At 37.9% G+C, this 25,449-nt stretch overlaps 3 protein-coding genes across 6 annotated transcripts; 2 read left to right on the plus strand and 1 right to left on the minus strand.

Moving 5' to 3' along the window:
- Window positions 1–1,926: 1,926 nt before the first annotated feature.
- Window positions 1,927–3,517, plus strand: LOC149046703 (melatonin receptor type 1A-like). Its single transcript, XM_089203882.1, has one exon. It carries the CDS (start codon window positions 1,976–1,978, stop codon window positions 2,975–2,977), a length of 1,002 nt encoding a protein of 333 aa, XP_089060008.1. The 5' UTR covers window positions 1,927–1,975; the 3' UTR covers window positions 2,978–3,517.
- Window positions 3,518–4,341: 824 nt separating this feature from the next.
- On the minus strand, window positions 4,342–23,996 carry LOC113669088 (ral guanine nucleotide dissociation stimulator-like 1). 4 transcript variants are annotated; one of them, XM_089203880.1, is made up of 18 exons: window positions 23,568–23,996; window positions 22,710–23,017; window positions 20,962–21,024; window positions 20,078–20,268; window positions 19,118–19,269; window positions 17,506–17,721; window positions 16,819–16,922; window positions 15,717–15,801; window positions 15,154–15,243; window positions 10,641–10,727; window positions 10,028–10,060; window positions 9,825–9,946; window positions 9,116–9,187; window positions 8,038–8,176; window positions 7,134–7,454; window positions 6,588–6,696; window positions 6,304–6,411; window positions 4,342–5,317 (listed from the first exon to the last, which is right to left on the minus strand). In XM_089203880.1, the coding sequence occupies exons 1-17, from the start codon at window positions 23,610–23,612 to the stop codon at window positions 6,305–6,307; spliced, it is 2,244 nt and encodes a 747-aa protein (XP_089060006.1). In that variant the 5' UTR covers window positions 23,613–23,996; the 3' UTR covers window positions 4,342–5,317; window position 6,304. The 4 variants fall into 4 exon arrangements, with proteins under 4 accessions (XP_089060006.1, XP_089060004.1, XP_089060003.1 ...); XM_089203878.1 differs by having other exon boundaries at window positions 4,342–5,384; XM_089203877.1 differs by having other exon boundaries at window positions 8,023–8,176.
- LOC149046704 (melatonin receptor type 1A-like) lies at window positions 11,952–13,879 on the plus strand. The gene has a single exon (XM_089203881.1). The coding sequence runs from the start codon at window positions 12,539–12,541 to the stop codon at window positions 13,538–13,540; it is 1,002 nt and encodes a 333-aa protein (XP_089060007.1). The 5' UTR covers window positions 11,952–12,538; the 3' UTR covers window positions 13,541–13,879.
- Window positions 23,997–25,449: the final 1,453 nt, after the last annotated feature.

Genomic DNA, 25,449 nt, shown 5'->3' on the forward strand with positions numbered 1-25,449 from the left:
AGTTATGGAGATTAAGACTTGGGAAAATGTTTTAATCTTAAAAAAGGCTTAAGGAAAATTTCCATGACAAATTGGAAATACTAAAATCGCTAGATGGAATGCGGGGACTAACGTAAGTACCGCGGCAAAGTCAACAGAAAAGGAATAAATCATTTTGTGACTTAGCTTGAGTCACGGAGAAATCCAGAATGATGATAACCATCCAAATCCGCGAATAATAAACGCATACCTCAGGCGTTCTACAAAACCAGTACTAAATAGAATCCTGCGTTTATCAAATTTTCGGTTGCAAAATTTATCAAATTTTAACGCTGCGATTCAAATCCTTATCTGTCTGCACGAGCCAAATTCCCCTATTTTCCATTCCTAAGTCAAGTTTCGCCTCACAGTCGCTCAATAAATATTTGCATTTGAACGCCATGATCTTTGTTTACAAAGTTTTCTCCCGCTTACATCTGATAACAAACAACAAACCAAACAGAAGGCATTTTATGGAGCGCAAGTTTTTCGACTGGTTGAAATTAAAGATATGTAGCAGTGACTTTTACAGTATTAGCTTAGTGCTTTAAATAGATATTTTAAATTTGACTCTGTAAGTGTAAACTGTAACAAGCTCGGTTATTGTTTATGCGTGGCCCAGCACTTCAAGCCTGAATACATTCGATGCCAAAATTCAACCTCGTTCCCAGGCTATGTCCACGAAGTGCCTATTGTGAATTTCCCTGTGGAGGAAAAACCAAACCGAACTTCCCGTTTACAGCCAGATTAATATCCGGGGAAAGGAGGGTGGCTTACGTAATAGGGTGGCTTACGTAATAAGGTGGCTTATTTGATAAGAAGAAATGATGATGCCCAGTCTCTCTCACCTCAGTGAAATCTTGATAGGCAGCATCTAACATCATAAGGTCGGTAAGAAATATGCCCAAGTAAGGAACTGTTCCTTGGATAATTCCCTAAAAAGGAAAAAGATACCCATGTACAAACATCTCACTGAAATAAGAGAGAGGAATTCGGTCAAAATCAGTTTTCCGAATTATCCAGCTCGTGCAAACATGTGTTTGGAGCAAGTAAGATCTCTATGGAAACTCCTTAGTGGGTAATTCTGTAAAAATCGGCTGTTTTCGTGTATTATCGTCCAATGTCGACAGTTTAACAAAACAACTTTCTGCCATTTAGGGCTGACTTTTCAACTTTTAAACTACTAAAGTTGTGTTTCTGACTGTAATTATCTTTCAGTCCATAATACTGGTTCTTAAACAATGTCTGAGTTACAATATACCATAAGCTCAAAAATACTGATGGAAATTAGTCGCTTTCGACTTTAAATGCTTCAGCTTAGACCCTGAAACACTTGAGAAATCTTTCGGTCTACGTTTCATTTCAGTCACGTTTGGCTAAAAGCAGAACTTCCCTTGTTGCACAAATTGAATAAAAAACCAGCCCTTACAGTCATAAACACATTATTTAAATTAAATTTCATTATTTTTTTATTTTTTTATTTTTTGTGCCTAGCTAATTGACTTCCGGTTTGCGTTCCATCTAACGAGAGATAGTTTATCATATTTCCGGTATAACGGGACGCATTAACCGCGAATCGACTTCCGGTAGAACGATTCACACTGCCTTTGACGAATCGTAGCGGTTTGGATGTTATAAGACCTTACTTCGACAAGCACTCCTTACCGTGCCTATATTTACCATGCCCATATTTAGGATTTTGTCATAATATCCAAAACCGAATATCGGTTTTATGAATCAAAAAGAGCCGTTTTCGCTTTTTTAAAGGTCTTTACCCATTCTTTTCTCCCAGGTCTGAGATCAGTTTTTCGGTTTCTTTAAATGGAAATATTGATGGGCAACAATAGCGCTTTGGGCCATATCTCAGCATTTTGACTTGATTTTTAGCAGTGTGCTGCTTTCTCTCGTTGTGTTCACTGTTAGCTACAACTGAGACAAGGAAGCGCAGTTACCTAAGATGGCCGACGATCTTGCATCAAGAAGTTTAGCACTGGTTATCTTAGAAGGCTCCTCTTTGGTCGTTTTAAACCTCTTCTCACTGGCAGGAAATATTATGGTATGCTTATCTGTTTACAGAAATCCAAGATTACGCACCCCCACTAATCTTTACATCATAGCATTGGCTGTGAGTGACTTGCTCTCCGCTGTCTTTGTGATGCCTCTCAGTGAAATAATACTCTTCACAGGAAAATGGTCTTTTGGAGAATTCACTTGCCAACTTCACGCCTTCATGAATATCTTCGTCATCTACGTCTCACCGGCAACCATGGGTTTAACAGCTGTGAACCGATATGTTCGTATGGGCAGATCAAACACAACCTACCAGAAAATATATTCACTTAGAAAGTCTTGTTTATGGGTGCTCTTCGTCTGGTTGTTTGTGGCTTGTTACATCGCAATTCCGCAACTGGCCAAATTGCAAGACTTTGAGTTTGTGCCTGGCTATGCGCAATGTTCTATCAAACACCTTGGGGAACAACGCAAGCTTATCCACTACATAGTGGCTTCAACACTTTTCCTTGTCATCCCGTTGGTTGCCACAGCTTTTTGTTACTCTAGAGTTCTAAAAGTTCTTCGTCAACATCTGACAGGGATTTCTCCCTCGTTAAGAGGACTCGGAAGGAACGACGCGCGCATTTCCATTCAAGAAATTCGACTGAGCAGGTCGCTATTCATTGTTATTTTTACCTTTTTGGCATGTTGGGTTCCTTTATGGTTTATAGTCATAATGAGACGTTTTTCATTAGTATCACACATGCCAAGAAATATGGAACTGTTGTGCATGTTTTTTCTTTACGTTTCAAACACTGTCAATCCACTTATATATGCCGGAATGAATTCTATATTCAGGAGTGAGTTTCGCCGTATCTTATTTTCTGGGTCGATGTCTTTGTGCGCATGCACACAGCGACAAAATGAACAACAAGAACATGAACTTGGCCCAGTGACATCTAAGTAACAAGATCTGTTACAGACAATTGGTCCGGCAACTAAAACACCTTACAGTGAAATTATTTTACTTGACAATTGAAATACACATGTAACAATCCCTACCCACAAAATAGCGAAGCAAACCGAGGCGGAAGGGAAATAAACATTCAAAATTCTTCAATGACAAGTTGGAATGAACAACTTGCGACAGTTTCACATAATAATCTAATTCAAACGTCGAACAAGACATAATTTTTCTGGTGAGCTCCGGCGATATACAAAACACTACCATTTATGGGTTTGAAGAAGGTGCTCATGTAACACTAAGAAATAGTCTCACAGGAGTCTTGGATTCTTTGAAGACAAAATAGGAAAGCCTCAAAAAACTGCACTGATGCTGTAATTTTTTTTCCTTACAGCTGCAAAGAGATCTGTGAAGTTATTACAATATTTAATAGACTGTTAATTGCCTCAGCTTCTCCGTAACTCCCTGGTAAAAGAAATTAGTTTGTGAAAACAAAGTTTATATTCGTAGAAATGGTTCAACAAATAAAATCACAGATCATCGGCTGGCGAAAATTCCTAAACAAGGATTCGAGTTCACAAAAAGTATTTGCGGCAAGAAATCACAATAATAACGATAATAGTAAAATTAAAGTAGTAATAATAACGATGACGAGGTTCATAATATCTATAAAAAAATTTATTTATGTAGCATTTTATATTTTCTCCCTTGTTTTCTCCCAACATATTGACCAGCTCCCAGTTGGCTTGCTAGCTTCAGTTGGTAGAGCGCTGCACCGGTATCGCACGGGTGATGGATTTTAATCCCCTATAAAGGGCCCGAATTTTCTTCAGGTCCTATTTTCAACTACTATTTCAGTAGTGTTCTTAGCTGCGAGGATCTCTCAAATTCGTTTCTTCACCGCAATGCAAATATATGAATTTCATATATCTAAAATCATTATCCATCACTTGGATGGTTTATTTGGACCTAACATATTCACCAGCTCCCAGTTGGCTTGTTAGCTCAGTTGGTAGAGTGCTGCACCGGTATCGCAGAGGTCATGGGTCAAATCCCGTACGGGCCTGAATTTTTCTTCAGGTCCTATTTTCAACTACTAGTTCCGTAGTGTTCTTAACTGCGAAGATCTCTTAAATTCGTTTCTTCACCGCAGTGCAAATATATGAATTTCATACATCTAAAATCATTATGATATAATTTATTTTGCATTATTATATCAAAATTGAAAAAGATATTTCTATTAGCGATGTAAAAAGTAGATAGGATTTGGATTTTCAAAATAATGATAATAATAATGATGATAATAACAAAGACAAAAATAATAATGATAACAATAACAATTTCCATATAAGAAACCAACTCAGGCATTTGCATTAAAAGGTTTAATTCTCATTTGTCTATTAAAATAATAATACTAAAAAACCCCAATAATATTGAACTTTTTCAGTTGCCGTAATAGATATATATTTAGTCGCTCGATTCAGCTATCAGTCACAAACTGCACTCTTCAATAAAACTTTTTGTACTAAAAAAATCGTAGACGAAGAAGATTGTTAAACCGATTGCTGAGGAAGAGCACATAGAAATGGAAACATTGCACGATAACTTCCCTACTTATAGTGTTGTTTTTGTCGTGAATTTCTTAAATGTTTTAGGTTCCATTGGTCAAATTTATTTTATTCAAGGTCCACATGATTGATTAGTTGGCAAATCTCAACAGGCAAATGAAGCTTTTGCGGCGAAATTTTATCCTAATCAGGCAAAATGCATTTCAAAAACCTTTAGAAAACCATTAAAACTTCGTCTTCTCTATGGCTTCTGGATAAACACATTCACAACTGAAAAAAAATATATGTATAGAGCAATTCAAAATCGATTTACAAAATACCAACGTAAAAATTTAGATTTATGTCTCTTTTCCATATAATACAATTAAAAATGTATTATCTACCTCAATTATCTTAGTACTGTTTATGAGATTTAACTAAATCCTAAAAATACATTTCTGGGCTGACGTAAGATCATTTAATTTTTAAAATTTATTTACAAAAATTGTGTATGATCAACAGAGCATTGAAACGCATGCGCATAAAATGCTAACCCAGCAAATATTAGCAAAAATCAGGTGCACATTTGACTAGCCAATCACAATGCGCTCTTGCATCATGTTGTTCTGAAGTTGTTACCGCTCGGGGGACGATTGGCCGGAAATTTGTGTACGAATGAATTGCCTCTGGCTAAAATTGTAAAATGTCGGGCACCTCGTAGCAACTTCTTGGTCAAAGAGTTTCTATTCCTTGCGAGGCGAGAACCTCATTCAGCATCGGCAATCTGCAGGGATGGCTGACAAGGAAGTGGATAAAACATATCTTAATCCTGTCATAAGATGTCACTTTTCCATCCGTTAATTCTGAAGTTAATAAAAAATCATACACATTTTATAAATGACATGTTGATATTTTATCGAATAGCAAACACGATACCAGAGATCTATAACTAAGGCATAATTGATTAACTAACACCCCATTCACAACGGCAGTACATGTTTTAAGTTCCACCAGTTCCACCAGGTGAGTGTGGTGGGGGAGGCTGGTGGGGGAGGCTGAATGGGGACAAAAAAAACTGTATCAAATAATTGTAATATTACTGTATTATATGATTGTGAGAAAAAGATTGTAATATTACCATGGTGACATACATTAAAAGATTGTAAAGTAATAATTTACTCTAATACTAGTGGAGTTAAAAGTTGCTAGTGGAAGTTCAAAAAAAATCATGCACATTTTATAAATGAGATGTTGATATTTTATCGAATAGCAAACATGACACCAGAGATCTACAACTCAGGCATAATTGAGTAACTAAGCCCCATTCACAACGGCAGAACATGTTCAGTTCCACCAGTTTGGACTAATTAAAAATATCACTAGAAAACTGAAAGACTGGTTCGAGTAATCACTTCATTCTATTTCAATTAAGCAAAATGTGAAGTCGATAAACATCAGTTTAAGCCCTTTCTATCAGCAAAACAATTCAAAACGTATTTTAGCCGTGGAGTGAATGGGGTATAAATTAGATTTATGAAATACCACACTGCCTGACCCTTTTTCTGACAACTACACGAGAAAAAAATTGTTTAATTAACAACTTTACATTGTCACAATAAAACGTTTCCCGGAAATTTCATTTACGACAAAGACGAAAGTATTCACCGGCCATTCCAATGATTTTCACTAATAAGAACTTGTCCTTCTTCAGTTCAGCTTGTCGAAACGATACTTGCAAAACGCAACTTCACAATAAACATGGAAACAAACTCGAAAACATACCTCAGCTCGGCTTTTCATCTGCCTTTTTCTTGAGTTTGAACAGCAAAGATTCCATACTTGAATTCAGGGCGTAGTACACATTCGCATTGTCTGGTATGACTAGTTCGCCTGCAAATGAAAAAAAATCAGAAAATCAAGGTAAGGGAATAACAGGTAAGTCTGGTTTGAATCTTAATGTCTTTAAGGAGACCCCAGAGGGTTTTTGACCGCGCAAGATCTGAGTGCGAACATAGCGCGAGCTTCAAAAGAGTTCAAGCTGTTCACCCATTTAAACTCAGACTTACCTTCATTATCAAGAATTTGAACAAGGAAATACTCGCTTGGATCTCCCTTCATTTCTCGTCTCTCCAAACACGATCGAATGACAGCAGGTGTTCGCTCGTCATCCGAAAGCTGTTAACAACCAGAGGAAGAACAGGTTAAGAGAACAGCAGACAATTTTTTTTTTTGTTGGAAGGTTTAATTTGAAATACGGCCAAAGTCTCCTGTTTAATTAATATTGAAAAGTATGGCAGTAAGTAGAAGAATTACTGATTGGACCTTGGGACTTAGTTGGTTAACAGTCTGTCTCGACAAACCGTCACATCTATTACAAACAACCAGTTCACGTTCAAAGCAATATAAATATTTGACAGCTCCGTCAGGGTATTTCTATGAATTTTTCAGAATTTCTTTCTAAAACATTTTGGAATATTAATTGAGCACAAAACGCAAGAAACAAACAATGAGTCAAAATTAAAATAGAACAGGGGAGCTAAGTTAAATAATGAGTTGTCTTATTAATTTGCGCTTTAAATTTCAAAAATGTTTTTTCTTTGTAACATTCTTACCCAAATCCCTTTGTAGATAACACCAGCACCAGATTTTGTATCTTCCAGTCCGTCGATGCTGACCCGAATAATACAACCAGCATGTGCAGATCTATTGGAAGGACTGTCGGGAGGAGGCGTCTGAGGAAGACGCGGTCGTTCTGGTAAAGACCTCCGCGAAAGACCCCCTCTAGACTTGCGTAGGCGGGGTGACCTAGAGCCAATTGGCAAGCCAGCAAACTGTGACCGGGGAAGGGAGAATGAAAAGTTTTTTGGCACCGAGGACGTATCTGATCCTGATGACACACCGGAGGACGTGGAGGATGAGGAAGAGCCGGAGTTCTGTGAGGCAACAAGTCGGTCAGTCAGGCGGTTGACCCTATTCAATGACTAGACGCGGGCTAAGAGAACTGGGTCTAGCACACGAGGTCGAGGCTTACAGAAACATTTCCCGCGAAGCATTTTGAAACGAAAAATTCAGGGTTACGGTTGAGGACCAGTCATTATTTCTCACACCAAGGGGGCGGGAGGGCTGGGGAGGGGGGGGGGATAGGAGGATTTTCGAGGGGATCACATGGTTTTCGGGGGGAACGGACGGGGAATCAGTCGTCACCAACAGAGTATAAAGGGGAGACTATTGATCATCATAATTATATAACGGAGCCTCCTCTGACCCCTCCCCCTAAGTCAAAATTATTTCTCCCAACAGTATCACCCCTATATCAAACATTAAGGTCATGAGAATAAAGGGAGAAAAATCACAAACTTAAGAAGCTCCTGATCGTTAGACAAATTGTCCTCGCCATTGCTTTAGAAAATGTATGGAGAACAGTATGGACAATATGCATACTGATGTTGGAGCGTTAAGAGCTAACAAGAGGAAAAAAAAACAACAAACAGACTCACTCACCAAAGTTGTACTTACATTTCTTTTGTGGCGAGCCATGACAGGAGAGTTTTCATTGGATTTGCACTGTTTATCAGCAGGAGGAGGAGAGAGACTTTGTGATGAGATTTGCGTCAGTAAATTCAATTTGCTGATGTCTGGTTCACTGAGCATCCGTCTGCCACACAAATTAATAGCAACAACTGACGTTACCTAGAGCACTTTTCGACCGAGTGTTATAAAACCAAAACCAGAGCAATCATAACGATCAATCAGAAGAAAGGAAAATACTCTAGGGGCCAATGAGACCTTAAAGTGAAACCAAGTCGTGATTGGTTTCAGTTTTTGCATCTGATTGGTAAAGAGAGTGGCGAAAGTGCATTGAGCCAATTACAGAGCGCAGTAAAGCAAAGCCAGTGAAATCGCAGTTTACTTGCGACACTCGATTGAAAATTTCTTTGAGCGAATTTTTGGAAAGGTGTCGACGAGAAACACTGAAAGGGACTACGTGAAGAGATTTTGAGCTATTTTAAGCGTCACTGAGAACAGAGCGCGTTTCAAACAAGTGTCGTATAACCAAAGATCTAAGAAATTACAGCGGTTAATCAAGACAAAGGAAAATATTACAAAGAGGAAATGGAAACTCAGAGTAAAAACACGAAACCTGGCTGAAATGCGGAAAAACGCTTAAGACTAAGACGCGATTGAATCCAGTATTTTTTGCATTTGAATGATAGCGGAGGAGGCGCGATTTTTCTCGACCAATCAGAGAAAAGAAATAGAAAGCCTATCCAATCCTGCATCACTTTCGACACTCAATTGTATATTGCGATTAAGTAAAGATTGCAAAAGCCGTTCACTAAGGTAGGAAAACACCATAGATACCATGGTAAGGTAACTCAGATAGAAGAGAGAATTGTAAGGATACAGACGATTCAAACTGCCCGGAACGCTTCAGGCTTAACATTTTTTAAGAAGGAAAACCTGGGACGAGGCTGGCTTTATAGCATAAACCAAAAACGAACGATGATTGTTAAAACTAGAGAAGTTAAACTCTTCATATTCCTCTTTTATTAGAGGCTTGAGGGGATAGTTTACAGCAAAATCGGATGCACACCTTATTTTATTTTCCTTTTTCTTTTTCGTATACTTTAGTTCCACTCGTTCAACTTTACAAGATAAGTGGTAGCTGAGGAAAGTAACAAAAATATACAAAATGAATCATGAATGAATGAACTGTTAGTCGTTAAATGATGGCTGCACGCCCATTTTACTATAATTGTGATTTGGGTCCGCCTCTTTTAATAAGTTTTCCAGTCAGTTTAGGAACACACTTTATCTCTGAAGCACAACGTTAGCTTCCACAGTATATATATCACTAACAGTCTGCTTTCTCTCGATATTGAGCAAGCGAGGAGCGTAAGCTTTGGGCGAGAGAAGACTTAGATCAGACGGTTGTGTCACGCAGGTTCTCGACTCAGCTCCTCTCGTCCATACTTCAATAGCCCGTGTTCGATACGTTTGATCGTCTAGTACATATCAAGTCGAGGTTTACTAGTAAGATTTGAGTGGAAAAAGAACACAGGCGAACAATCATGTTTTTCTTTTCCCGTGGTTTGATTTTTCCTTTTCGGCTCCTATTCTCTTTTAAAAGTTTTTTTTTCCCTTTACGATGGGACTTCGTAATACGAGCAGCTAAAAAAAAAGAAGAGTTTCACGAGTTTCTTTCAGAACGTTTTCCTAGTTAGCCTCAATTTCGTGAACTCGACCCAGTTCTCCTGGCAGATCGATTTCTATCCTAACAACGATTTACCACGTAAACTAACCTCTCTGATTCTGTAAATGTCTTGATGTTATCAAACCAACGTCGAAATTTTTCATCCTGAACGATTATGTAGTTCTTTGCCGCTTCTTGAAGCAGCTTTATTTGAGCGATTATTTCAAACTCCTGTTGGGTTAAAAGTACACACAAATCAATTGTAACTCTCAGAAGGCTTACATAAAAAGCAAACATCTATATTCAACTTACCTTTCTTCTTTTCTCAAAATTGATCAAGCCATCCTAGGAAAAGAAAGCAAAACGTCCTTGGGAAATTCATGACTTTGTTCACATTTTAAGGAATGTAAAAGGTAAAAATACGTTTGTAGACTGTGGAGTTAAGTAAGTCCGCATACAATTCAAGTGAAAGGCAGACTCGTACCCAGCTTTTTCTTATTTGCGCACTGATTGATAGGAAGGATTAGCGAGTTCGCGTTGCATCAAGGCAAGGAAAGAAGAAAAAGCCACTTTTTCTTCCTTCTTCCCAAGATTCCCTTTCCAGATAGGGAAAAAAAAAGTGTCGACTGAGTACAAGTCCGAGTGAAAGGCACGACACCGGTACAACACAAACCTCACCCCTCCCAACTCCCACCCTCCCCCGCACTGCAATTTCCCAGATTTCCTTAACAGTTGCTAGGTTGGGGATGACTACTTCGAGCGCTGTGTTTCTCGCCTAACACCCATTCTGACCCTAGATCCAGAGTCCAGAGTCCAGAGTCCAGTCCAACATTTAATATGTAAAATAGCCGGGAAGAGGGAGGTGGCTTACGTAAAAAGGTGGCTTAAGTAATGGGGAGGAATGATGATGCCCAGTTCCTCTCACCTCAGTGAAATCTTGATAAGCGGCATCTAACATCATTAGGTCGGTTAGAAATGTGCCCAAGTATGGAACTGTTCCTTGGATAATTCCCTAAAAAGGAAAAACATATCCATGTACAAACATCTTACAAAAATAAGGGAGAGGAATTCAGGTTTTCGTTTTCTGAATTCGGTCAAAATCTGTTTTCCAGATTTTCCAGCTCGTGCACACAAAATTTGTGTCTTTGGAGCAAGTAGGATCTCTATGGAGACTCCTCAGTAAGTAACTCCGTAACAATCGGCTGTTTACGAGTATTATCGTCCAATGTCGGCGGCAGTTTAATAAAACAACTTTCCGTCATTTTCAGAGTAAATATTTCATTTTCGAGTTGTTGTCGGGAAGGTAACTCGAAACAACGAGAACTCCAATTAATTGCCATTTAATAAGGAAGTAGTTATGTGCTTATCGCAATATCATCAATATCATCATCATCATCATCATCGAGGATCGGCTTTCTTTTAAGTCAAATGGAAAGTTGAGTACTTGCTCTTTACCATGGTCAGTCATCAAGATTACTATCGGAAAATTGCATCAGTAATAGCAGGCGTACCGCCTCAAATTGTAATTGTCAGTACGTCTCACAGTTTTGCTCGAGTGATCACGACGTTGCTTCGGAGTGTGAAAACCCCAAGAGAGGAAAAAAGTTAAAATATCCTCGAAATCTTTCGTTAAAGGAAATAAAGAGTTGTTATCGTGACAAGCTCCCAGTTGGCTTGTTAAGTCTTGGTTATATCACACTGTCGAATGGTGTTTTCCGCCTTCGTTTTCACAACTACATCGATTTCGTCTCTAGCTTCAGTTAAATGGTATCAGTCTAAGAGCATCTTTATTCCGCAATTGAAATATATCATTTCGATTGATTCACTTTTGCTGTATTCACCCTTCACGCGCGTATTGCGAAAACTGAGATACACAGATCACTTCCTCACAGTTGTTTCACTATCTCAGTTGCAAAAATATCGCCCGACTATTATGGGTTCGAGTTCAGTCAAGGTTGACTTTTCAATTATTATAACTACTACGGTTGTGTTTCTGACTATAATTCTCTTTCATTCCATAATACTGGTTCATAAACAATGTCCGAGTTACAATTTACTACAAAATCAAAAATACTGATGGAAATAAGTCACTTCCGTTTTTAAACGCTTCAACTTAGAACCTGAAACACTTGAGAAATCTTTAGGTCTTCGTTTCATTTCAGTTTGGCTGAAAGCACAACTTGCCTTGTTGCACAACTTGAATGAAAACCAGCGCTTATCGCCTCGAGAACGATATCATTGAGCAATTTGCTACGCTTCGCAGTTTAATTACAAAGTAGTTTTATCAAATACAAACAGTCATAAACACATTATTTAAATTAAATTTCATTATTTTAATTTAAGATATTTACAGCAAAAAACATCTCTAAATATAAATGAGAGGAAACAGCACTAAACCAGAACACAGGAATGTAGTTCAAGAGCGCCTCAGCCAAAGTTATTCCCAGATTTACTAATTTTAGCTAGAGGCAGATATTTCCTGTTTTTATTAGACCTTACTTCGACAAGCACTCCTTACCGTGCCCATATTTACCATGCCCATATTTAGGATTTTGTCATGATATCCGAAACCGAATATCGGTTTAATGACTCAAAAAGAGCTGTTTCCACTTTTTGTAAGGTCTTTGCCTTTCCTATCCCTCAGGCCTAAGATCGGTTTTTCGGGCGGTTCCTTTATATGGAAATATTGGCCGGTATTCCGGTTTTTGATGGGCAGCAATAGTGCTTCGGGCCATATATCAGCATTTTGACTTGATTTTTAGCGAGAGTCTCGTTGTGTTCACTGTTAGCTACAACTGAGACAAGGAAGCGCAGTTACCTAAGATGGCCGACGATCTTGCATCAAGAAGTTTAGCACTGGTTATCTTCGAAGGCTCCTCTTTGGTCGTTTTAAACATCCTCTCACTGGCAGGAAATATTATGGTATGCTTATCTGTTTACAGAAATCCAAGATTACGCACCCCCACTAATCTTTATATCATAGCATTGGCTGTGAGCGACTTGCTCTCCGCTGTCTTTGTGATGCCTCTCAGTGAAATAATACTGTTCACAGGAAAATGGTTGCTTGGAGAAACCATTTGCCAATTTCACGCCTTCATGAGTATCTTCGTCATCTACGTCTCACCGGCAACCATGGGTTTAACAGCTGTGAACCGATCTGTTCGTATGTGCAAACCAAACACAACCTACCAGAAAATATTTTCACCCAGAAAGTCTCGTTTATGGGTGCTCTTCCTCTGGTTCTTTGTGGCTTGTTACATCGCAATTCCAAAACTGGCCAAATTGCAAGACTTTGAGTTTGTGCCTGGCTATGCGCAATGTTCTCTCAAACACCTTGGGGAAAGTGCCAAGTTCATCCACTACATAATAGTTTTAACACTTTTTCTTGTCATCCCTTTGGTTGCCACAACTTTTGGTTACTCGAGAGTTCTAAAAGTTGTTCGTCAACATCTGACAGGGATTTCTCCCGCGTTGAGAGGACTCAGAAGGAACGACGTGCGCATTTCCATTCAAGAAATTCGACTGAGCAGGTCGCTATTCATTGTTGTTTTTACCTTTTTGGTTTGTTGGATTCCTTTCTGGGTCATAGTCATAATAAGACGTTTTTCATTAGTATCACACATGCCAAGAAATTTGGAACTGTTGTGCATGTTTTTTCTTTACATTTCAAACACTGTTAATCCCGTCATATATGCAGGAATGAATTCTATATTCAGGAGCGAGTTTCGCCGTATCTTATCTTCTGGGTCGATGACTGTCTCCGCATGCACACAGCCACAAATTGAACAAGAAGAATATGAACTTGGCCCAGTGACGTCCAAGTAGGAAGGTCTGTTCTAGACAATTGGTTCGGCAACTAAAACACCTTATAATACATTTAATTTCCTTAAAATTTGAAATACACATGTAACAATCCCTATCCGCAAAATAACGAAGCTAATCGCGGCGGGAGGGAAATAAACTTTTAAAACCCTTAAATGACGAGTTTGAATGAACCACTTGCGATGGTTTCACGTAATTGTCTGATTCAAACCACAAATCGTTTCAGTATCATTTTCGGGAAAGATTCGTCTGTCCATCATGGATATCATGATGATGATCATGTAATCGCTTGTCTCACGATTTGGAGTCGCTATCCAATAAAGACCACGACCTTTCAATGACTAAGATGATAGTCTGTGTCAGGTTATATTGCCACTCTTCGCCTACTCCTTCCCTGTGATCCGGCGCAAAAAAAAGTTCTTCCATGCATCGTAACCTCTGAGAAATCTCTTATCTCGCAATAAAACTTCTTTCTGACAGTTTTCATGGCAATGCTGAGACGCAGAACACAACCTGACGCTAGTCAAAACAAAGAAAACCACAAAAAAAGGTCCCGAATTTGTTTTCGATATCTTTTGGCAAAAAAGGAACGAGACCAATATCCAGCCAACTTGTAAAACTTGATCTCACGCTGAGTCAAGTACGCATTTATTTTGACATACTTTCTTCTAAAAAGCGTTTACATGCTCGTGATGACGCAGATGTCCCTCACTATTTGTAGGATTGTAATCATGAATTTACAATGAACACTTCCGTAGCCAAAGCTACTTCCCTCGCATCTTCATATCTTTAGCTGAGTCATATACCTTCGGAATGACTTGACTATCTCCATGAAGAAGAGCGAACCCGTTTCTATTTTCAACATGAAATTAGGATTGTATAACTATGATATTAACTGCGCCTACCAAATGACGTTCTACTTATTCAGGACAGTTTAATTCAAAGGTATGCATGTGCTGACAGCTACCCAGTTAAAGTTATTTCATTCATGGAGGCTTGAAACAGAGGCGAGTAAATCTTAAGTGCAACATTGAAAACGGCGCAGCATATAAAATATTGAATGGAATGCACTCTGAAAGTGGGAGTGTTGTTGTTTTGTTTTGTTTTGTTTTGTTAACAAAATCGCTTGGGCAATGCATTCATGGAGCCTTTTGAAATTAAATTTAAAAAGTACTAAACAAAACACTAGAATAATTTGACTAGCCGATAATATCACCCCTTAGCTGATATATTTTCATCCACTGCTTGCTGAACTATGTGTTGATATTGTTAAAAAAAAGTTACAAGTCAGTCAGTTTAAGGGTACAGCAGACCACGAGCACTCCCTGCTTTTCGTCGAGGACCGCCCAGTGTACTTTTCGTGTGCCTCACTCCCAGGTTCTGCACGGCGCGCTAACATCATCAGGTTTTTTTTTTCACTGATTTGTTTTTTTTTTCGACTCGCGCGACAATTTCGCCGAAAGGGGACAACTCGTAGTTTCGGGTATCAGTATAAAATGAGTCCATGACACATATATTGCAGCGGATACAAGAAACGAATAACAATCACGGTTGTGTTAGGCATTGCCGACAAAAGAAAATGAAAAGGTATGTAAGACCGTCATAAAAACACTTACCAGGTCCATGAAGCGTGACTTCCGTTTCTTAATATTAGGCAATTTCTTAGTTGGTGAACTTTCTGGCTGCGCCCACTTTGCAGTTCCTTCCTGTTACGAAGAAGAAAAAACTTTCAAGCCGCTCAAGATTCTATGAAATCTTCCGAGGACAAAAAGTTTAGGAAGTGGTGTATGATAGAATCAGTGGCTTGCCAAACCAAAAGAGCAGGTGAAGACCCAAGAAATTTTTATTACGAAGGTCCAAATATTGACTCAGAATACACACGCCCTCTCCCCCCCAAAGAATGTTGAATTTTGTAAGCTACTAAAAATAAAGTTTTAACCAAAATTGTCAGAGGTGGGAAGGAGATTCTGTGTACACGCCTGAATTGGCCAAAAGTGTGCTTTCAATAACAGCCCCAAGGAGTTTTGGTCCCCACTGAAAATCCTAATTAGTAGTAACGTGACCAAAAATAGTCTGAGATGATGTTCTCTTATGTAGTAAAGAGTAGGGACCAATCAAAATGCATGAACAAAACAGTATATCTGATAACTGAAATTAAAATGTTTTAGCCAATACTGACCTTCATGAGAAGTTCTCTACTACTCTGTTGATTGCTGTCTTCTGAGAAAATGTTTGAGAGTTCGAGAAACAAATTATGAACATCTCTAGAGGAAAACAATACAACAAACAATATTAATACTAAATAAGATAAAACATAGCCATGGTAGATAATGTTAACCCATTACACCAAAACATCAGTAGGCATATTCTCCATACTGTTCTCTAAACATTCTGATGTTTGAGGTGCTGACAAGGAGAATTTGTTTAACAATCAAGAATTTCTTCAGCTGGTGATCATTTCCTTTGTTCTCGAGATCAAGGGTGATATTTTAGGGAGAAATTAGATGTTAGTCACTCTTGGAGGTTACAGGGTACATCATGTTTCAATGCCACCTTGGCATTTGAAGGACCTTCTTTTGGTGGGGTAGGGGTGGGGTGGGGGAATAAAAGAACAAAGAAGCAAAATTCTTGTTGAAAAACAATTATAGCAGAACAGTATTTAACCAAGTTATCTCCTAAACAAAAAGAAACACCTGATATTCTTGTTTGCTTTTGTCTTACAAATTTCCAAAAGGATATTTAGCTAATTCCAAAATGGCTGGGAAAAGAAGGATATCATTCCTTTGTCATGATATCTATTTCCCCCCTCCGCTTGAATTTACACCTAAATTCTTTTGAATTCTGAAAATGCCCTCGAAGCAAAGAGGGCTTATTATGATACCTCCACGCAGCCGACAGAATTGTACCCAATTTGGATTAAGGTCTCTGGTTTATTTTTGTTCGTTTGTACTTGAGATATAGGCCCCCCTGATTGCTTGGAAATGAAGGGACTCATGATACATTCTTTCTACATTTCTGAAGGGTTTTGTGGTACTCTGAAGCATTGAGGTTATACCATTTCTATGTAAGTATACAATAGAGGTTATGTTCATGAGCAAAAAATGTGTTTTATGCAAAGGAAAATAAACTGTATATCTATCATTATTACTTTAGAAGGCATTGAGAAAATGAGAACTAAAAAATGCACAATAATGCCCAACATTGTGATAACAGTATATGTTTTGTCCTTTTCAGCTCAACAAATTGGTTTCTTAATATTTGGCAGAAAATACAATTATTACCTAGAAACATGAGACCAAGATTTTTTGAGTCTGTGAATTGAAGCTGACTGCAGACCTGACAAGATAGCTTTGAGGGATGAGAAATTCTTCAGATCTCTACATTCCTACAAAACATAATGAAAACAGCTGATCAATCTAACAAATATTGTATCCTTGAAAGCAAGCTTGACAAGCATGAACCCTAATGCACTTTTCAGGTTCTACTTTAATTTGGAAAATTGAGCTGATCTGTTATAATCTGTCAGGAGGCCAACAATCACACAAAAGGAAAAATCTAAGGAAAACACAATATGATAGTCCAAAGGATTCAAAGGTTACACTTCAAGTTTTCAAAACCATTTCAAGCAGAGCAGAGTTATAATGGCAAAGTGTTGTCACAAGTGCTAGAACCAATCTTTTGCCTTCAGGAAGCTCTTCGAATGTGTTAACCAAACTTGCATCTTGACTTGATAAATTTTTCCCATTATTTTTGTGGCATGTGTTCGAATAATGGTCCCTTCCTTTTTATCCTGAATTGCCCACACATTGTAATGGTTTTCTGTGGATTAATTTGGTCTTTCTTACTGCACAGGCTAGTTTTTATTCTGATTTTAAACAATGTTTCTTGGATAACTTTTCTTTAACCCCTATTAGATTGTCAACCAAGTAATACAGCACAGGACAATGCAGAAAACCCATCTAGTTCACCTGTGCTACATTTATCCACTGTGAAATGTACTTCCCCCTCATGTTCGGCCCACTTGTTTTGCTTTCAGTGCAAGTTAAAATGGTGGAGATGACCCGAAGAGAGACAGCATTGAACTGGTCGACTGTGGCCTTCACAGTGGCTGCTCTTCCTTCCTTTTTGTTCTTTCCCCAAACACACCCCAGGCAATGCCATGCTATTACCTTCTTGAACAGTTTCTGTAAGAGGTTTATAACATATAAAATAATTAGAAACTGAATATGTGCTAACTGCAGTTATAGTCCATCAAAAATTTTTGCTTGTGGATCATTGGTTTGAACACATCACAAGACAGAATATTCCCTAGCTAATATATAGATTTAGGCAAGCCTAAAAGCGGAGCTCACATTTTTTTTCCTGCACGCCTCTTCAACAAAACTAAAGCCCCCTACTATGGATAAAGTGCATGATAATATTGATGGATTTTCATTCGCAACTTCTCCACAGCTATGAGAATCAGTTCACACACAGATTCATTCTTAAACCCTTTACACCCTAAGATCATTTTGCATCTTCTCCATACTGTTCTCTATAAATTTCCAAAGGCACTTACAAGGTGAATTTGTTTGACAATTAATGGGTTATTAAGTTGGTGATCATTTCCTTTGTTCTCATGACCTTAGTGTTTCATTCAGGGGTGATACTTTAAGGAGAAATTAGATACTAGTCACTCCAAGGGCCCAAGGGTTAACTTCCCCTAGATCCTACTTATTTGAGTAATTTAGTTTTATAAACTGAGTTAATAACATAAATTGGCCACTGTGCAAAGTTTGAAAGCTTACATTTTGAGCATTAGCCCTTTGTCAGTGACTGAAGAAGGGCTAATACTCAAAACATCAGCTTTGAAACTCTTAGGAATGCCAATTTATGTTATAAACTCAGTTGATAATACTTAATTAGCCTGTTATACTATCCCTCCAACGCAACACCACAGTTTCTTTAGAGACTCACCCACCACCTACTTTAGCCCCTTAGCCCTTTAACCCCTAAGAGTGACTAGCATCTAAATTCTCCTCACAGTATCACCCATGAGACAAACATTAAGGTTATGAGAATAATGGAAATGATCAACAAGAACAGGAGCTCTTGATTGTTTAGCAAAATATCCTTGTCAGCATTTTTAGGAAATGTATAGAGAACAGTAAGGAGAATATGCATACTGATCTCAGGGTGTATCTAGGGTTAAGTGAGTTTGGGGAAAAAATGAATTCAAGGTTTTCCTGCAGCAGCCTAATGGTTAGCGAGCTGGACTCTGAACTGGAGGGTCTGGGTTCTAGACCTGGCTCAGTCATTGTGTCACTCGTTGTGTTCTAGGCCAAACACTTCACTTGCACAGTGTCTCTCAAGTACCAGGAGTATAAATAGGTTCTGGTAAATTGTTTGGGAAGCTTGATAAAATACTGGAAGTAACCTTGCGATGGACTGGCATCCCATCCAGGGCAGGGAGAGTAGTAATACTCCTCACTGCTTCATGCTAGGGAAACTTGAATATCATAAGCTTCAGCTGGATGGGCACCTTCTCTAATCTCTCAACCTTAGAGAGTTTGTAACATAGACTATATCAATAAAACTAACCGCATCCATCACTGTTAGCTGCTCGGCACACTCATTGGTTGGTTGGGTCAGAAAATCCAAACAAGACTCAGTCTCTTCTGGAATTGAGCACATGTCATCTTGAAAACCAAACTTTGGTGACACAGGAAGGGGACATGTAATTATCTCAATATCTAAAGCAAAAAGTCAATCAAAAGTTGTTAATTTTGGTATTGGATAGGCAGTCACTAAACTTTCACGTGGACCCAGGGAAAATTTAAAGTGAACTGAATGATATCTAATCAACAAATAGAATCCAAGTTGCCATGCATGTGTTCAGTAATCCCTTTAACTCTATGAGTGACCAAGACAGAATTTCTCCTTACAATATCAATACAATATCAAGCAGACAAGTGATGAGAATAAAGAAAGATATCAATTAGGGGACCATAAGTTGATCCAACACCAAATTCTCCAAACTAACATCACAAGACTTGTATGGCAGACAGTAAGGGGAATTACTCAGGAGATCTTGGGAGTTGAAGGGTTCTAGATCACAGATGACTTGGTAGGAACACAAAGGTGGCACACAAGGCACAGCTGAGTGTGTCACTGTTGTTTTTACCACAGTTTGATGTCTTTTGTGATCTATCACTGTACAGACCAAAGGCAATATGGAATCTATTTGTTTTACACAATAAAAAATTAAAATGTTGTTAATAGCATAGTCATCTACATGTATGAGTCTGCCTTCCAATAGATGGTGGGCAATATCCAATAAAAATCTGTGAAAAATTAAACTTATTGTCATAATCATGCTTACAAAAATGACCATCATTCATTAATAGCAATAGAATGCTCATTACTATCTTTCTAACAATCTTCAATAAAACAGGTGGAGTGTAACCTCTGTTATCAAATTTTGGTTTAATTTTCCAAATATTTTCACAATTTCCTACATTTCCCACACTCGAACCAATACACAGATATCTAGATTCTCACCTTCATCTTCAAATGGAGTGATCCTAAATTTATCAAGACGCTGTTGTATCTTCTTAGCTAATTCTTCTCCATGACTAGCCCTCATCTCTGATGTCACAAAGCTTTGTATTTTTAGTAGAGTTGTATAATCTGGCTCATCAAAATCAGAAGGGAAGTGTTCTAGCCATACATGAAACACTGAAGCGATGCCCCTGGGAAAATTGAGTTGAAAACCATTAATTACTGATCTATTAATTATCCACAAGGACTATTTGGGTTCCCTCTTTAAATCATAATCATTCTTGTTGCTGTTCTCATCATCTTCCTCACTATCATCAGATCATCTCTAAATAAGCATGCTTAGCTACAGGAGAGTGACCCAAGCTTCATATTTAAGATTTGTAAAAACTTTTTGCTATCAAACAAAGCAGACGTAAACTGACAGAAACAATATTGATGCTATTGCATCAAGGCAGATACAAATAATGATAAAAATAGTGATGTACACATGATGAAACAAACTGATTTACGTCAGTGTTTAAGGTTGTGAAAACTTTGTTCTCATAAAATATTTTGAGCACATTTTGGCAATAATGCACAATAATGTAATTTGAGGATGTCTTTTGATTCTTGCATAATATTAATTAAATGATACTTATTCAGTTTTATTTTTGGCTCATTGATATTCACATTTTTTAAATGCAGCATCTTGTTTATCTGGACTATGTAACCCAGTCCTCATGAATCCTGTCACTGTCCCTTTGAGCCATTGAAAAGACTCTGAGGACTTTCATCGTTCATTTGTGCCAGCAAAGAACAATTTTGAATCCTGCAATATGAACACATTTTGGCAGAAGCTACTGAACAAACATGGGCCATTTAAAACTAAACAATTTACTGCCTACCTCAGCACTTTGTCAACTACCTCCTCCTTTTTCTGAGCAGCATTTTCCATAAATAGTCGGTAACTAAAGGAAAAACAAACCAAAATGTTACTGCCATTTTTAATAACACAAACTTTACTAAAAATTTTCCATTTACTTGAAACCTGTGTTTTGGTGTGAGTTCACGAACAATTTATGAGGCTTTTGAAAACAACAATTATACTGCTTCTTCCACAATACATCTCTCATTATTGTTAGCCCTTTAACCCCTTAGAGTGACTGGCATCTAATTTCTCCTTACAATATCAGCCCTGAATCAAACATTAAGGTCACACAAATTCTCCTTTTCAGACCCTTAAGAAATGTAAGGAGAACAGTATGGAGAATATGCATACTGATGTTAGGGTGTAAAGGGATAAAGTCACAATGAATGATGATATTTAAAGAACTCTTCCTAACCATTTTTATAAGCACTTAATAAATCATTTTTAGCCCGGAGATAGAAGACTTATTTTCCACACTGTATTCAAGAGAAAAGCAAATTATCGATAAAGGAAAATGAAGTACAAGGTATTCTTTCATTATTGTTAAAATATGGTAATATGGAAGTCCTCTTTCATTTCTTCAACTTCCTGTTTGCCAGACAGCCTCTGTGTTTGTTTACACGGCAAAAACCCTGGCAGATCACTTTTCAACTTCCTTGACAACACAACCCTGCATTTAAGGAACAGTGTTCTCTTGACTCTGCTTAACAATTTCTTCCTCTTTGCACATATCACACACGGATGTTATGTTTATTTACAGAAGTAAACCTTACAGATCAAATTTCAACTTCCTTTGACATTGCAACCCTCCATCACAAGAGACAGTGTTCTCTTTCATAGCCTGGCTGGACTCAGCTGAACAACTTCCTCCTCATTGTACAGATCCCTCACAGTTGCCATGTTTATTTACATGGAAAAAAACCTTGCAGATCAAATTTCAACTTCCTTTGACATACAACCCTCCATGGCTGGACTCTGCATAACAACTTCGTCCTCATCATACAGGTCACTCACAGTTGCAGTGTTTATTTTCACAGAAAAAAAACCTTGCAGACCATATTTCAACTTCTGTAAAATCATAACCCTCCATCACAAGCAAGAGTGTTTTTGTTATGGCCTGTTTAGAACCCTTTCTCTCTTTTTTAAAGATGCAAAGTTGCCAAACACAACCTTGTGATGATCACATATTGACATTTTAAGTAGTTGGTCAAAGTATTTTAACACCACTTCCTTTACTTTTTGCATATGATTTTGCAGTGTTGAAAAACTGTTCCTGTGATGTGACAGTATAAACTAATAGTTAGGTTTAATTGTTGTCACACCACTGACCAAATACGTATTCCTAAGCTTGCCTTTTAACAATGATTACACTTTACCCATATGATTAGTCAAGCACGATTGCTCTTTATGTTTCGAAGAGTAAATGATGCGACAAAGTATGCCATTTCTGACCTCAAGAGTACATAAAACAATTATTTTGAGTCCCTTAACGGTTATGATGGGTTCTTGGGCTTCAAACGATAGCTAGTTCATAAAGGGAACGAAGTGTCCGGAATAAGTATTAATAATAACTTTCTTGAATAACTTCAGAAAGAGATAGTTCATTCACGTGTAGAAAACAAAAGATAAACACCTGTCTTTCGGGAGTACCAAAATAATATTTAGATTGTTCCCTTTCAATGCCAGAAATTTATCATGCAACACCAAACTCGAAAAGAATCTTACCGCTCGAAAAGTAGATCCACGATTTCTGTCATTGTTGAAAAAGTTCTATACGTAGTCATGAACGCCATAATGTAGCCAGGATCAACCTCGTCAAATGAAGCAATTGGGGGTGCTAAATGTTCCACAAGCTTCGTTAAAGAACCGGCTTTAATGGTTCTGATCTTCATCATCTCCCACTGAAGATAAGAGCCTGGTTGTTCGTCTTCGTCAGGAGAAGGGAGAAGCTTATCGCTCGAGTGGTATCTCACTTTCTTCAGTGATACCGAATAAATGGCTTCGTCTTCACGTTCTTCCTTCCAGAAGACTCTCTAAACACAATTACAGCATCACGAACTTAGTGTCACTCGAAATATAACAGTTTACGGATATGATATGATTGCGAACTTTTTCAGAAGTAACTGTATCTACACTGGCCTTCGTGTAATTTCAGAAGTCGACATCAAGGCCAACATGCTCTAGTGTAAAATATTTTCGAAGAATTTCCGGCAGGAAATTTCTATTGTAAATTTCTTATCACTTCACCAGTTCTTTTATTCTACGCCATGGAAACCATCTTTGACATCAATATTATCAAATCTGCGACAACTTTATTTGAGTCATTAAATCAGGGAATAACTTACTCAGCGTATTACACAAAAAATCACGTACGCATTGTACTTGTTACGACCGACAAAGCGAGAAAAACCCGAACCACACGATGGACAAAAGCGTGAGAAGACTCTGTTAAAGAATTTTGATCAAACTTTTATCAAAATAGCAACTTGCGGTAATATAGAGGAAGGTGTGCATGAAAATCAAGTCAATATCACCGCGAAATGCGTGCAATCGTCAGTAGTCAAATTGTTCATGGCAACTTACCTGACCAGGAGTTTGCGAGCCGGGTAAATCTTGCGCGGGCATCATCTCCAATTTTCAGACGCCCGAATAGTGCGTCTCGTTAACTTTCGATGGAGAGAATACGCACGATTCTCATTCTTGAGTTTTGGGCTGAAGTCTCGTCTTGAGATCAAATATTCGGCTGTAACCGCTGTGTGCCTGCATATTGACAACACTCGACCCCCCATGAGATAGCAGGTTATACTATACCTACCGGAAGTCAAAAGTCAACGAGCGCGAGACAAAAGTTATAAATTCAGCAACGGAAATGGAACAAGACCAAAATAAACAATCTTAATAACTCATTGTTCCGACTAAAATCTCCTCGAAAAAAGCCGATTGAATGTTATTACTGCCTAGGATCTTTGGAACTTTTCATTAACTTTTTGCGTGACTAACCATGCTGCGATTGACGTCATAAAATTATTGTAAAAAAAAAAGAAAAAAATTATAACAGCTTATTTCATAACTTTTGTACTGCTAAAAGGAATATTTATAACATCGCACGGAGGCAAGCCTTTTGACTCAATAATTCCGATTCTTTGAGTAGCTTGAATCAAAGGGTCAACGGCTTGAAACTTTCTCTGAAATATTTCCACGCTCTACTTCTATGAACAAATGTGTTGCACAACTTGTATCGTACTATTATTGGCAGGAGTTCAGTGGGCTCCTGTTAACGGTTTGTGCAATTCAGCGCGAAAAAGTTTCCTTCTCTGTTCTAAACTCGAATAAGATTCCCATTTTTATTAAACGAATTGAGTCGCTTCAAGTTTTCCTGGGCTTTTATGAAATCCAATTCAAAAATATACTAAAAAAATACAAATAGATGTAAAATAGGGAAACAAGCGTTCTTTTAATAGTGAACATGAAAGAATAAGCAACGAAAATGCCTTTTTTTAGAGACACTCTCCTCCATTTTTATTCTCACAGTAATTTCCACCGATATCAGTGATAAAATCATTACAATTGATGCTTAAACAGCGAGTTTAAGTACCAATCATCGATGTTTTATCGGGTAACAGTAATCGAGTGGAGCATTTTTAAAATTCTTTACATAACAGTCATAAATATATCTGACCGAATATATATTCCTTGCAGCCATGTTGAGCCAAATTCTTAGTCGTGAATTTTTTTTCTTCCTTGTAGGTAAAATGAAAAGGAAAGGAAACCATAAGATACTCATAGGCAATTTTTAACTTCTTACCATTGTGATTTGGCAGCCTAACAGAAAAATTCTTTTTTTCACTATAAAAGGCCCTCTATTCGATAAGTTTTGTTACGTAAGCATCAATTTTCTGCCACTGTCCCTATTACCATCAAAACTAAAAATAAATCTGTGTGCACAGAAAGGAACGATTCTACAGGATGAATCGCAACAAAAGATACTTTTATTTGCTTTATTGCATTTATTATGAAATCAATGGACTTCCTTGCAATCTGATTGGCCCTCAGCTGTGCGATGTATTCCTGCGTCGCCCTTTTTTTTAAACTACCATCTTTTCCCCGACCAACGAAAAAGCAACACTAGAACAAAACAACCAGGCTTTCTTAAGAAACTAATCAAACTGCAATAAAATGAAAGACAGATAAGCCGCTGTGCGACAAATTTTGCAAGTTTCTTCTCAAAATTCTTTTTGTTATTATGGGTTTTCAGAAAGTTATCGGCTTTCCTTTTTTTCCGGGAGGGAGAGAGGGGTGTATCTGTTAACTTTTGAGAGTGGGGAATTTAATCTTCAGAGGCTTTTGGGAAAAGCAGAGTGAAATTGTTTATGCCTCATGTGTCAAATGATGGAGAGCAGATGACTTATTGCTAGTTATATTAGGTTACAAATATCACTTCAGATGTCAAACAGATACGTCTTGT

Source organism: Pocillopora damicornis, chromosome 4 (genome assembly GCF_964200805.1).
Source record: "Pocillopora damicornis chromosome 4, jaPocDami1.2, whole genome shotgun sequence".
Classification (NCBI taxonomy): Eukaryota; Metazoa; Cnidaria; class Anthozoa; order Scleractinia; family Pocilloporidae; genus Pocillopora; species Pocillopora damicornis.